Source organism: Melopsittacus undulatus, chromosome 15, assembly GCF_012275295.1.
Source record: "Melopsittacus undulatus isolate bMelUnd1 chromosome 15, bMelUnd1.mat.Z, whole genome shotgun sequence".
In the NCBI taxonomy this organism is placed as follows: Eukaryota; Metazoa; Chordata; class Aves; order Psittaciformes; family Psittaculidae; genus Melopsittacus; species Melopsittacus undulatus.
The window spans coordinates 3,756,272-3,770,915 of record NC_047541.1 but is presented as its reverse complement, the minus strand read 5'-3'; the positions used below and the strand labels follow the sequence as shown (position 1 = coordinate 3,770,915).

The 14,644-nt window shown below is 54.0% G+C and overlaps 1 protein-coding gene across 1 annotated transcript in view; it reads right to left on the bottom strand.

The window, feature by feature from the left end:
- The window catches only part of DSCAML1 (DS cell adhesion molecule like 1), a 90,906-nt gene extending 76,804 nt beyond the window's left edge, over positions 1-14,102 (bottom strand). Inside the window, exons 1-3 of the mRNA XM_034069527.1 lie at positions 13,915-14,102; positions 6,557-6,874; positions 3,367-3,513 (exon numbers count right to left, since the gene is read on the bottom strand). Of these exons, the coding sequence (XP_033925418.1) occupies positions 3,367-3,513; positions 6,557-6,874; positions 13,915-13,957 (508 nt within the window). The 5' untranslated portion in view covers positions 13,958-14,102. The remainder of the gene's footprint in view (positions 1-3,366; positions 3,514-6,556; positions 6,875-13,914) is intronic.
- Positions 14,103-14,644: the final 542 nt, after the last annotated feature.

The window sequence follows — 14,644 nt, the reverse complement described above, 5'->3', positions numbered from 1 at the left end:
AAAATTAAAAATAAAAGCTCTTTACCACGCTGAGTTCCTAAACTGGTTCTAGCAGGAGCTTCTCCCTCATTCCCTATGGAAAAGGGTCTGCAAGACATCCTCCTCCCATTACTCCCCTCAAACACACATCAGGCTTCATCAATAGCAAGAGTTTGAAATCACAGCCTGGGTGTGAAGCACAATCTTGCACCCAGCCCCTGACCCCCAAGCACCACTGCTGTCCCCCTGTGAGCCTGTGCTCCATGCCAGAGCCCTGCGAGTGATGCTGTGTGTGTGCAAGGCTGAGAACGAGCGGCAAGATTGATTCTGATGTGAGCACCAGCAAAGCAAATGGGTTTTTGAAAACCCTATAATTTCTCTGCAACCCTTGACTTCACTAAACACACACTTTTAGACTACAGCACAGTTAGGTAGGCATTAAACAAAAACGAGCTGCACTAATGATGATTTATGTGCGGGATAACCTTCCATGAAGAATTTATCTTTGATTTCAGGGTAAGTTACAGCGACGCCAAGTTAACCAAATAATGCAGCTCCCCACCTCAAACCCCCCACTGCAGCAGGGCCACACAGACACTGAGCAATCGCTCCAGGTCTCTGCCAATGCAGGTGCTCCTGAAGGGACACATGCATCAGGGGATCCAACAGACAAAAGCCAGGCACAGGCACCTTCTGCAAGGGGTGCAAGCAGTAGGCATCCAAGAAAAGGCCCCATGCTCCCTATGCAGCGATGCTGGTGCCTTCATCCCACCAGAAAACCATCATCAAAAGAGCAGCCAGGCCTGCCTGAAGACACTTCTCAAAGGCCCAGCCGCAGAGGTAGGGAACGCCATAATCCCAATTCAGTGTAAAAAGAATCCAAGAAAGCTCACAAAGGGCCATGCTGGAGACCAGAACTCATCAGAACAGCAGCCCCAGGCAAAATGCTTGGTCCGTGATTCCTGAGCTGCACAGTATTTTAGTTTGGTGGGGGGGGGGGAAAGCAGGGATGCAAAGGAAAGCAGAGATTTACTGCAGCAACAGTCACTTAGAGAGGTCTGGATGGAGGGTTCCCCTGCTGCTGCATGTCAGGACTGCTCATCCCCTGCTGCACCAAGGCTCGCAGGGAAGATGAAATCCTCCCTAGGAAGCACTAGAGGAAAGTTCCAGGAACAGCAGCAAGTTTGGCATAGGGAAGAACACCACATTACACACGGCCAGCTGTAAATACAGCTTGGATGTATGTACACCCAAGAAAGAGCTGCAGCACTTCCACACACCTCTGTTTGCAGGTGAGCCGTGAGGCACTGGGTCTGTACCACCGACGGTCTCACCATGCAGAAAGCACATTGAAGAGAGCTATGAGGCCTCAGCACCACATTTCAGCTCTCCTCAGCCTTCGCACTGTTTGCTCTGAGCAGCAGGGACACCCTCCTCCTCTGCTTGCTCGGAATTAGGACAGAAGCAGAGGTTCACCAGCGGTCAAGACAAGACCATGTTTTTGGTAACAGCAAAGCCAGTTTTAGCTCTAACACAAGAAACAACAAAAAAAATCAGCTTCAGGCAGATACTATATTTGTAACCCAACAGCAAAACATGTTTGCTTGTGTTGACTCTGCACTGTAACACAATTTATATGTTCTGTCTTTAGGGTAATTATTGCTTTAGAATGTTAAAACTGCTCCACTCTAATTAAATCATCATATTAAAAAATCCACCGCCACAGCAAAGTTGGGAACAAGTCTGGATAAGATCACACGAGCACAGGGGTGCTTGGCTCACAAACCTGCCACTGAGCAAACCGGGATCCCAGGAGCAACAGATAACTTCCCTGGAAGCGCTGCCAGGAGCACGGGCACCATCAGCCACTGAGGATGAACACCACAGGTGCTGGTGGTGATGGACCTTGTCATACCCTGCTCAAACACACCTATGGTGAGCAGAGCATCACCACGCGAGCAGCGCACTGCCCAGCAAAGGGTACCATGCCCAGTCCAACACCAGCTGGCTTCCAAAGGAGCCTCCACAAATGCTTTCCACAGCTTCACTGGACCACCCAGCAGTTTCTCACTGCTAAAATGAAATGGTCATTTCCGCAGTGCTCCAAAACACCCTCACATTCCAGGAGCTCCATGCAGAGCCTTGTACTCAAGGAGGCAAATGCTGCCTCCTGGCACATGGGATGTGCTGAGTCAGCACATCAGCTGTGCTCAGGAGGCACAGGCCACCAGCAAGAGCCACCACTGCCCCCAGGAGAACCTGTCACCCGCTCCAGGTGAAGCACTTTGCTCCTTAAGCTCCTTAAAAAACAGCCCTGCAAGCAGGATTACAGCAAATCACCCCTGGTGCTTGGTCAGCAGCCACCAGGCTCGTGCCCTGCTCCCTATGGCATCTGCCCCTCTCAGCACTGCCAATGCAGCAACAGAGCCCTGGAGGAGCATCCGGACTTGCTGACCTGTGAGCAAATATCAAGCACAGAGCATTCACTTTGGGCAAAATCCTTTAATTCTCTGCGTGCCCCTGGGGGAAGCAGTATTGATTGCTTTACTACCAGTTTACACATGCTGTGCGGGCAGGCAGCGCTGCCATCAATACCGGCTCCGAGGAGGGAGCCAAAAGGTCACCCCGTACACGGGGCTGGCCCCATGCTGTGCCAGCACCTGCCCACAGCCCTTGTGCTGCTCCAGAGCCTGTGAGCAGCCAGGCAGGAGCATGGGATCAGAGCCTGCAGCACCAGCACCTCTGAGCTGCAGAGGCCATGTCCCATCAGTGCTCCAGCCCATTCCCAGCGGGGGGAAGAGCCTGGATTCAAAAGCTCTCTGCTCCAATGGGACCCCTGTCCCTCCCTCAGGCCCCTTCCTCACAGAGCAGAGCACATCCCAGTCCACAAGGCAGGCACCCAGGACAGGGATGCTAGCAGGGAGAAGCAGCTCACGATGCCATTTGTACCGAGTTTCATTCCCTGTGGCTCAGTCAGTTGTGAAAACTCACAACTGAAGCTGGGGATTTACTTCCCAACAACAAGGAAACCAGCTCAGGTGCTGGGGTCAGGACACAGACAGCATGAGACAGTTCCTTTCCTGTTGCCTGGCACCCCTCATGCCAGGTGCCCAGAGCTTGCAGGGACACAGGAGAGGCCAGAATAGGGCACGCTTACACCAAGCACCCATGAGCCCTGAGATACAACAAATACCGACCACAGCTCCACGAAAACCCCGAACACAACACATCTGTCTGCACCACCAGCATTTTCCAGTATGAAGCATCAATAGAAACCTGCTTTGGCAGCATAGGCACAGACAATAAGTCAAGAAAAACTCCTCCATGACAATGAGTTTCACACGTAGCAAAGCAGATTTCCAAAGAGAATAGAAGCTCCTTTCTTACCTGGGATGATAGAAACGGTGTCTTTCTCCCAGGACACAACACTAACGTATTCCTGCACTGAAGAGGGGATGAGGCACTTGAAAACAGCCACGTTTCCACGCATCGACCTTTGGTCCTCCACCCGAACGGTGTACGGTTCCCTGAAAACTGCACAGAAAAGCAGGTGATGTGACAGTGCTGTGGGAACACACACTTCCTTTTGCTCTAATCCCAAACCAACCCACCCAGCAGCAAACTGCTTCCATCCCAAGCACAGAGCCCACCTTCCTGGGGAAGGAAGCACCTCTCCTTTGGAGACACAGCCCTGTGCTCAGCACACAGAGGGATGCTCCTGCTGCTGGGAACCTGATCAGTGTCACCTGGCCTTGGCACTAAGGGAAGCTGCTGGTTTTATAGTCACCAAAGTGGCTAAGGCAGAGGTTTGCAGTGCACAGATTTCAGCACAGGGACCAAGGGTATTTTGTAGCTGTAATGATCAAGCAGCACCTTGAGGTAAGCACTTCACTGCTGGATGCATGATGAGAAAGCAGCTGTGAAGCACCAGGAGATACAGCCTGTGACACAGAGCCTGGCATGCTCCTAAACACACCAGAGGAATAGCTAGGGAAGCAGATGACCCTTCTGCAGGCCATGCCACAGTGGGAGCCATGAGCTGCCCCCACCATGGGCACTATTCCTGCACATCCCTCTGACAGCCCCTGGACCAGTGACAAGGAGCTCCCCAGTGCCACAGCCCTCACTGGGGTGCGGTGGATAGACCCCAGCCTCTTCAGCACAACGAAAGGGTGTCACCATGCCCAGTAACACATGCAAACATCCTAAACTCTTCAGGTTGAAGTATAAAACACAGTGAGTGCAGGTGCCTCTTTACTGTGATAGTAATTGTGCCCTGTAGGACACAAGCACCTGGGCATCACTATCACCAGAGACACGCATTCACTCCTGCATTCAACAACACCCCTCGGCCACAACAAAAGCAGCTCAATGAATCTCTCAAGATAGAACTCCTTCACAGCCCAGAAGGAAGGTGTTTTCCTGAGTGGAAAGCACCCGCTGGCGATGCATCACATACCTCGCACACACAAGCGAGCAGCGAGGGGCTGACTTTTCCCACCTCCATTTCCCTGGCTTTCACAGCATCCTGCACTGCAGCAAGAGGCTGGGATAAAAGCAGGGACACATCCAAGGCTCCAGCCTGAGGTGCATGGGGACAGTTGCCACTCTCCCCTGGCAAAGGAAACCAGCAGCAGCATAAGACATGAAGCACAAGCTGCAGAGACCTTTGCCTCTCCTGCACTGCTGCCTCCTGCTCACAGAGCCCCAAAGGAAAGCTGGGAGGAGGGTCTGGAGTGGCCTCCAGCTTGCTCCTCTGATTTACCAATGCCCCAGCCAGGAGGACAAAGGCTGCACCATGGAAAGGGACTCCAGAGCCAAAGCAGATTAGCTGGGAAAAGCTTCCTTAATCACACGGAGCAGGAGGTTTATTCATGGGCTTTAAAGGCCAGCAGGGACCAGGAAGAGCATCGTACATGCTCAACCCAGCCTGGAGGACACCTCATGCAGGGGTCCCACACTGCTGACCCACACCAACCTTTGCAGCCACAGCTCTGGCCTTTTTCAGCCACTGGGAATAATCCCTACAAGGCCACAGCTAGCAGGATTACAGCTTCCTGTTGGATAGAGCCTTGTTCCATGTGCTCACCAGCAGCTTTCCCAAAGCTTTCCGAGGCTTTTCCAGCCCCTCATATTTGCCACTGCAGTTTGTTTCTTTGCTTTTATTATGCAGCTTTAATTGGCTTTACTTGCGTTGCCATTACAAAGCACTGGAGAGTGACTGGGACACGACACGACCGGGAGGAAACAGGAGCAGGGGAATGTTTCACAACCGCTTCCAGAAGCCATAAAGCCAAAGCACTTGGAGCTGTCACAGCTGGAGCCATGGTGGCCCCCGGAGCCCTGTCTGGGGTCCCCACTGTGTGCTCACACCCCCTGCTAACTGCACCTGCTAAAGGGACACAGGAGGCTGGGCTCCCAGCCGAAACCCACCGCAGCAGGCATGCATTGAGTGAAGGGAAAGAAAGCCAGGGCTCTGCTCTGCTCCTGGCTTGATATGAACCCAAGGAAGTCCTCAGCAGCTGGGAGAAGAGCAAAGCAAGGGCTGCCTGCATGGCAGGAAGGCAAGGGGCAGAAGAGCATTCTGTCCTGCAGCACATCCAGAGCACCGACATCCCTGCTGCTCCAGCCCTGGCCATGCACAGCCCCAGCACCCTGGTACCCCATGGGAACCCCACGGTCTCAGGCCCAGAGTCACCAACACCAGAGGAGCCACAGGCAAGCACAATCAACCCCTGGCATGGCACAGGGGACACAGCCACATCACCCCAGGCCAAGGAGCCACCCTGCAGGCTGCAGTGCCCGCTTACAGTGCTCTGTGCCTCCTGCACCAAGCTGTGGTTTATAGGTAACCTCTGAGGGTGGGTAAATGATTCACTCTGCAGAAGGGGGTTAATGCCCATTTACTCTGCAGTACAAGGTATTAAAATAAAAAACCCTGTAGTCACTTCTGTCATGTTCCCTCTTCTAGCCCCACTTTTAATAGGTTACATAATGAAGCCATTCCTGGGCTATTAGCCCTCCTCAGCCTGGTCAATAATTTACTATAATGGCTTTTGGAATCAGCTCTTTGCCATATTCCTCCTCTTTTTTCTCTGTTTAATAAGCCTTGGCAAGCTGGGCCTGGATGTGACAGTGGGAACAGGCCTGAGGAGGGCTGTGGGACACAATGGGGTCTCCCCACCTTGGACAGATGTGGTCCAGCTCCTCCTGTGAGAAGTCCCCATGCATGGATAGGTATAACAATATGAGTTCAAAGGGAGAGGACCTCTGCAGCCACACCACAGCCTCCAGACAGAAGCTGGAGACCCCCAAGCCCATGGTGGTCATCCCTGCCCTGGTACAGAGCTGGCTCTTGGCTGGGGCAGGATGAACGCCTTACCAAGCACCCTGCCCTTATCCCTGCTCCCTGCATATACAGCATCAATTGATCCCTTTGCAGAACCCTGTTACTGGCCCATGCCAGGGGGACAGAGGCAAGTGGGTGCCTCTCAATGGGCTAACTAAAAGGCCATGGAGAAGACCAGAGAAAAGGCAGCACCTCATCCAAACCCCAATGCCCACAGTGAGCTCCTACCTGCTTTAACACGGATATTTGGGCTCCTGATTTTGCCAGCCGAGTTCTCCGCGGTGCAGAAGTAGTCGTTGTCGTGGATAAAGCTATTGAAGGCTGATGGCGAGAAGGGGTAGAGCTGCAAAGTCCCATTGGCATGGACATGCCGGATGTGGGGCACATCGTAGATGTCGTCGCCTGTGGCCAGGTACCACCGAAGGACGGCACTGGGTGACCCTGCTGCCGGGCAGGGGATCACCACCCCCACTGTGCTGGAGAAGGTGACCTGCTGGATAGAGTCGTTCACAAAGTAGAGGCTGGTTCCAACATCTTCAGTGTGTGCTGTGGAGGAAGCAGAGGCCACAAAGGCACAGGGTTAGTGCAGAAATGGCCAATCCCACTGGCACAGAGATCACCCCCAGCACAACTGCCCCGAGCCCAGCCCCTGGACCCCATGTACAGCACAGCAGATGAGCATCAGTGCATGGGGTGGGAACATAAAGGCCACCTTCACAGGCCAGTGCTCTTGCTGGCAGCATGGGTCAGGGATCACAGGCACCCAACCAGGGGTTGTGCAAGCAATGAAGGGTTCCCAGGGTATCCCCCCAAGGCTTCTTCAGGTGGCTCTTAGCATGTGGTCCAACCATGCCTCAGCACCCACAGGCCTCAGGACACCCATGTGCAACAGTGACAACAACCAAAGCACAACAAACCACCAATGTTCCTCCTGCAAACCCCAATGTCCCCCAACCCGGAGCAGCAGAACATCAATACCCCTGTGCCCCAGCAGCTCCCCAGCACAGCCCCAGATACCCATCAGCAATGCAAACACATCCAGTGCAAGCCCTCCCTGAGCAGGGCACAGTTGTTTCCTGCTACCCCATCATTGCCTCCAAAAGCTGCAGCAGCTCCCAGGACAGGGGCAAGGAGAACTGGGATCAGTGCTGCTTCCCTTGCCCAGAGCCAGAAGGAGGGATGCCCAGTCCCAGTTCCCCTAAGCCCAAGCTTAGGTTCAAGAGCACATTCCAGGGCTGAGCCTGCGGCCACCCAGATGCCCAGGAGCATCTGTGACCACTGCAGACAAGCACTTCCCTAGCTCAACATGAGGGAAGGGACCTCTTCACCCAACTCTTCCTGTTTCTCCTCCCCACTCTGCAGGACCACGAGCTCCCCCTTCTCCACCAAAGCAAGATTGGCTCTAAATAAGGCTGAGGAGGCCCCCAGTCACTCGGATCCGGTTTCTTTTTATAGCCGCACTCTTTCCAAGTGGGCGGAAGGACAAGGATAGCAAAGCGGCCCTCGGCGTGGGTATTAATAGCTCTGGCTGAGAACACTGCTCGTGGTGCCGCAGAGCCAATAAGCTGATCACTATGGTGCCGCCGGTTCAAACAGAGTCACGGGGGACCCTCCGTGACCTCAATTCCTTAACTTGGGGAGGAGGGGATGGGAGCAGGAGGGAGAAGGAAAGCCTCATCCATACGGATAGCCTTGCTGCGGCTCCTCGCCCCAGGAACAGCTGGTTGAGTGTCACTATCCATGGCCACTCGCATCGCCACACCAGCCCACTCCACACCGTCCTCAACCAGGTCAAGATGGGAAACCACCAAACACCTCACCCCTTCCCAGAGCAAAGTCTTCCCATCCTTCTCCCAGCTGGACAACAACCTTGTGCCTCTTCCAGCACACATGAAACCAGAGGTGAGAGCATCTGGTTCTTGTACTCTGTGTACTCTGCACTGGATCATCACCTAAAATGACAGTTTCCTCCTTTGCCCAGGTCAGGGGCACTGCACAGCCAGAGCCATCTGTGTAACGGATTAGCTGACTAGCGAGGTCCGGCGCTACCACCACACGAGACAACAGATTTATAGGTCAAGAAAGCCTCTCCATACCCACACACACACCAGTTCCCTGCACCCGTGCACCAGTACAAGCAGACAAAGCCATTCATTTCTAACTCCCTCCCTGACAGCATCAGGGGCAGGATGGACAAGAGGAGCGAAGGGCTCCTGCTGAGCCAGGCTTTGCAGAGCTCCGGGGCCACCGCACGGCCCCGCAAATGTCATTTGGTGACATCTCCAGGCTGGTTTGTCGCCATGAATCAGCATTTCCCTTCACCAGAGCAGCATTGTGCTTCTCCCAAATACATGAAAGAGGAAGGCGCACGTTCGCAGGCAGAGGAGGGGAAACAAAGCAGCAGGGTGTTATTTGTGGTAGAGCCCATCACCCCAGCAAAGCCGAAGATCCTGGAGCCAGGGCAGATGGTGCCCATCCACTGGCTTCGGACTGGGAACATCCCATTGCACTCAGCATCCACCCGGCTCTGCCCCAGGCTCCATCCAGGATCACCATCCCTGATCCCAGGCTATGGCTCCTGCTGTAATAGGGATCAGAGAGCATCCCCAGCCTGACAAGGAAATATCTTCTTCCCAAACAGTGCCCAGGAAGAGAGATGGATGGGTGAGGGGCTGGAGAGTGGAAAAATACCTCATAAACAGGGAAATTCAGATTACCCATAAAGCTTTTTCAGGTCAAAGGGAGAACCAGATTTTTCATGGAAAATGGAAGTTATGGGATTGGCGATAGTTATGCGACAGACGCATAGAGTTAAATCCATATAATCTCCTTTACCATTTAGCATTGAGCACCATCCTAATTCCATGTTTCATAAAACTGTCTCCAAATCACTGGGGGAGATTAACATTTTAGAAATAGCACTGCAATATTTTTAACCCAGAAATCACTGCTCACATCTGGTCAGCTCTGCTGACCCTAACCTAGATATCGAGGGCATTAATACCCATGAACCTGAACAGGGAAGGCTGGAGGAGCCACAGTGGAACAGCTTCTGCTGGGGAAACACAGCGACGCAGGCGCACGGCTCCGACCCTGCAGCCAGCACTGGGAGCCACCCCGAGCCCAGCACCCAGCCACACACTGCTAGCTTGCTCTGAAAGGCAGGTATTTGAAGTTATCAGAGTGCAATCTTCTTAAATTGTAGTAAATTACAACCTAGAAGTATTGAAATATTAATATCTCTATCTGAGCTGGGAGAAGCAAGTCATTTTGCTATCACACTGTTGGAATATTTACTAGGACTTTCCAAACTCCATCACCTTCAGCAGCACAGCCAGCCTCAGCACTGCAAAGTGCTGTGCAGAAAGCACTTGTTTGCTCTAGGAAGTAGCTATCGTAGAACAGCCATAAACTGACCCCAGGATTTGTCACCAAACCACCTATTTCTGAAGAGGCAGCTGAGGTGTAGCTGTGATTCCTGCACAAGGAGCAGCATAGGCTGAAACCTCAGCCTGCCATCACCTCGCAGGTGAGTGCCCAGCAATGCAAACCCTCCTTCCTGCACAACCATAGCAGCAGAAAGCAAAGGGACTGAAGGAGCCACCAGGACTTGTCCAGCTACCAGGGGCTGCAGGGATGCTGGGAAGAGCAGGCTAATTGCCACCTCACCACTCATTTATTATCCTCATTAAGGGTGGTTGACACCTGCCCTGTTCAAGGAGGAAGCAAACCAAAGCTTGGCACTCATTGCAGGATGGGGTTACAGGTAGCTGGCAAGTACCAATCTTTCCTCTCTACTGCCTTATCATACAGCAGTAATTCCACCACATCCTGTCTGCACATTTGTAATGCTGGAGCAGTCTTTGGCCTTTCCCAGAACAAGCTTCCTTCAAGCTCTCATCTTCAGGACACTTCTCCTAATGAAGGGAGTGACCTTGGAGCTGACAGAGTGGCATCTCCATCACAAAGGGAAGAGAGAGAGAAGCAGCTAGACAAGGTGAGAAGCACACTGCTGGTACCCTTTCAAGAGGAGCTCGAGAGGTGCACACACCCTGCCAGGAGCATGGCACAACCCTATGGGATGCCACCCCACAGATGCCACCCCACCAGGGTGGCTTTCCAGCCCAAAGGGTTAAAGCCATGACTACATCTCACCTCCACAGGAGTCACAACCTTTTGGCAGAAGCCCTCTGGCCTGAGCACCACTGTCCTCACAGCCACCAATCAAACAGGGAGCAAAGGAGAATGCTGCCTCTGGTCTCTCTGTGGGTAAGGGCACTGCTCACACAGGCTTGGAGTGTAAGCTGCCTGCTCCTTAATGCATCTGCATGGAAATGAAGGCCTGAACCACCTCCAGCTATTACAACAGCACCCAGGCTGAGCCTGTAACCCTTGCCTGGAACAAAAAAGCTCTCCCCATGGATTTGCTATGTACCAGGGGCAGGCAAAGGGATGCACCAGAAGCCGCACACACCAGGCTTCCTACAGAGCCAACAGTCCATTGCATCTGGCACACCACAGCCCTCCCATTTGCTTTACAGCACAGACATGATGATTTCCACCATGTGGCCAATGGGTATGAGAAATGAGGGGCACGGATCAATAGAGCAGCCTCTGAAACCTCACCCACCCTTCTCCTTTCCCCTTCTAAGTTGTGCTCGCTCCCTCGTCTCACGGAGACGCGCAGCCACAGCCCTTTCCAAGAGGCAGCAGCTGGGGCAGGCAGCAAGCGTTAGCAAGAGTCGGGAAATGGGTTTCCTAAATATTTGGTACAGCTCTGCTGGCAGATGATGGCGGCGAGAGGCAGATTGCATGTGGCAGGGTTTGTTTCTTACGGATCCACAAGCAGAGAGAGGGGAACTCGCAAACCCATGCTTATGTAAAAGCTGTAGCTGGCTATAATCTAGATTGCAAAGACAAGAAACACTCTGCACGCAAACCTGCCACCATGTAAGTAAAGCACACATCACGACTGCAACGCCGCACACCTGCCTCCTTCGTGCCCTCCTCGGAAGTCACCCCTATGAGCAGTCCGCTGGTCTGGGTGAGGTGACTTCACGTTACCCAAGGCACAGCTCGGAACTCGGTGCTGCCATGTCAGAATTCCTGCCACAAAGAGAAGCTTCCAGGTTCATTCTCGCACTCAGCTCCTCAGCTGCTTCAGAGGACAGAGCACACCTGGTCCCTCTACCGCAGGACAACACGGCCAGAGACCCGAGCACCATAGGAGGAAGGTGCCCGATGCCATGGCTGCCCAAAGCTAAGCCTGCAGCTCCCAGCTCCGGGAAGGGCTGCTCCATAGCACAGCCCTGGCACTCGCCACCCGCACTAGGCGCAGCCTATTCCTCCAGAGAGCAAACACACCAAGAAATATTAGGGCTTTCTTATGGATTTTCTCATCCAAAGGCAGGAGCAGCCCTAGGTCCATGCAAGGTGCAGGTGAGGGCACTGGGCAAGGTGCCACCGTGGCTGCTTATGCTGGGAAATGTTGGCTATCCGCAGGATAAACACACACTGGGCATGGCGAGGAGTTGAGCACTGCAGGCTTCTCCTCTGTGCATTTAATGAGGGTTCCATGTTTCATTTCAGAGACAAATGAGCACTGTGCCACACTGGGGGGCCGAGATTAAAACACGCAAGCTGCATCATTCACTGCACCCAGTACAGGAACATGATGTACATGTAATGCCAATAGAAAGCGGGCAGCGGAGATCCAGCAGGAACACGCAGGGAGATGCTGTTCCAGCTCCCAGCCTCTCTATTTTGACCAGTATGCTCTTCATCACACCGCTCGCCCCTCGCCTTCCCTCTTCCTCTGCCTGGCTACTCTTGTTCATATCACACCATCTTCCTGCTCGACTCCTGCTTGTGTGCTTGCCAAACCACCTATTTCTGTTTGCTTTACAAGTGGGGGAAGAAATGAGCAGCTACAACCCATCAAGGGAATTCTCAACTTCAGTGGTCCCCTGGATCGAACATTTATTTGCTTTCAGTTTCTACTTGTGCTTGTTCTACAGCAGGAATGTGTTAAAAGGATGTGCTTCAGTGCCCAAAAATATTAAGTATCTGAAAGGTTTATCATGCATTAAGCAATTCATTTTTTGCATCCTATTATTATAATGAAACTTCCTTTGTATTGCTGTCCTCTCTTTGGAACCGTTTCACTTTAACACTTTGCATCACCAGGACCATTCAACACTGAAGATACATTCTATTTCTTTAAAAAAAAAGAGAAAATGAGGCCAGGAGGAGTTGTGCTAATGGAGGCATTTAATTTGCTCTTCTCAGAAGAGATTGCTCTGTGGGAAGAGATCCCTTTTCCAAGAAGCTGGGGCTGAAAACATGCAAGAGCAATAAACCCAGTGCAGCTCTTCATTATTTGGACTATCGGGGGGAAGAAATGGGAGCATCCTTGACGGTTATCTGCTTTTGGTGCTGTTTCCTCCTTGTAGCACAGTAAAAAATGCAAATGTAAGCAAAGCAGATGCTGGCACGTTCAGCACAGCAGATCCTAAACACAATAGCGATTTTGGGTAAAGCTCCCAAACGCAGCTTTGCTCCAGCTCGGCTAAAGCAGCTATTCCATAATTGATAATTGATGGAAGAATTGATCACAACACACGGGACAGGACGCCCTAATAAGCCCTGGCATATATTTGTCATTGGATTCACATACAGATACATGGGTAACGCAATAGGCAGCACGAGAGAGCTCGTGTCAGGAGGCAGCTCCATCTCTTCCTTGCACTTTCCTCATTTCCCAAAATTTCCCCCTTGCTGTTCTCCAATGTCAGAAGGGATAATTAGGGCAAATGTCTTTTCCCACCCGCCGAGCAGATCATTTCCCAAAAGGTGGACACTTCCATTGCAGCATCTGCAGGTCAGGCCGGGTGCAAGGAGGCCATTTATTACAGGAACACAATTAAAAATTCCCGCAGATTCGGAAATGGGCAATTCCTTTATGTAACCTCCATCGATCGTGGCAACAATCGCACTGTGCTTTAACAGCCCACGTTCCGTGCAGCTTGCTTTTTTAATTGCATCTACAGCAGAGGCTCGGTTTAGAGTATTACCTCTATGCGTTTGGAGAGCATTCGCTTAATCCCCAACTTTAATTTAATCTCTCCTCTTTAAGCGTGTGCCTGTCTCCTTGACACACTTGTTTCACGATCCCCCCCATCCTTGATATAAACCTGATTTATGCCGAGGCGCTGGGTTACCCTTAACACGGCGTTCCTAGAGGGAAGGATGCAGGCTTTGAAGCATCGCCGGGTCTAGCCTGCCTTGCGGGATCGGGCTATTGCTCCAGGTCGCGCCGGGAGCAGGCACACAGGGCACGGCTCTCCCGTTCCAATGGGCCCCGAACCGGTGCAGCATCCCGCGTTCGTGCCACCACCGGCGCCCCGGGACTGCGCCCAGCAGCGGCTCCGGGACCGCCCCGAGCCCCGCGCTCCGCCGCTCCGTCCGGGCCGAGCGCTCCGCCAGCCGCGGAGCCCTGCGCCGGCCGCCCCGGCGGGGCGCACCGAGCCCCGCATCCCGAGCGCCGCTCCCCCGCCCGCAGCCCGGTCCCCGGGGGGTGCACGTACCTTTCCGCAAAGAGTACAGCAGGAAAAAAGTTACCAGCCACATGCCATAAAGAGCACCTATGGCCCCGGGCTGCGGCGCAAGTGCGGGCGGTGCGGTGCCCCGGCGTGCCGCGCTCGGTGCCGCCGCGCTGCCGGGCAGGGTGAGGTGCCCAGAGCCGAGCTCGCAGCCGCTCCTCCTCCCCTCTCCCGGCGAGTGGCGGCGGGCGGGTGGGCCGGGCTCCCGAGCACTCCCCGCCCCGCTCCCCGCAGGGCTGACGGGCGGCAGCGCCCACCGAGCGGGACCCCACGGACGGGGCGAGACGGCACCGGACCCCCCTTCCTCCTCCTGCTGCTGCTGCTGCTCCCCGGCAGCCGGCCCCGAGGTGGGCACCGCTGCTCCGGGCAGGGCTCCCCCCCCAGCCGGAGTTAACGGGAGCCGGTCACGCTCCGCCAAGCCGAGCCCCCGGGGCTGGAGCACACGCAGCGGAGGCAGCAGCCATCCCCTGCAGACTGCCTACGGGAGGGCTGCTCATCCCCGCGGGGAGCGTGTGCTGTCGGCACGGCAGCCTGGATGCGCGTCGGGGCTCAGCCAGGACACCGGGCAGCCCTCCTCCTCCTCCCCGAGGCTCCCTGCGCTCTCCAGAGTTCATGAATGGGGCTTTCCAGCCACCATCCCAAGCTGCTTCCACGACAGGGACACAAGCAGGATAGGGCCTAGGGACTTCGTTACACGTTCGTCCCTCGAGTCAGC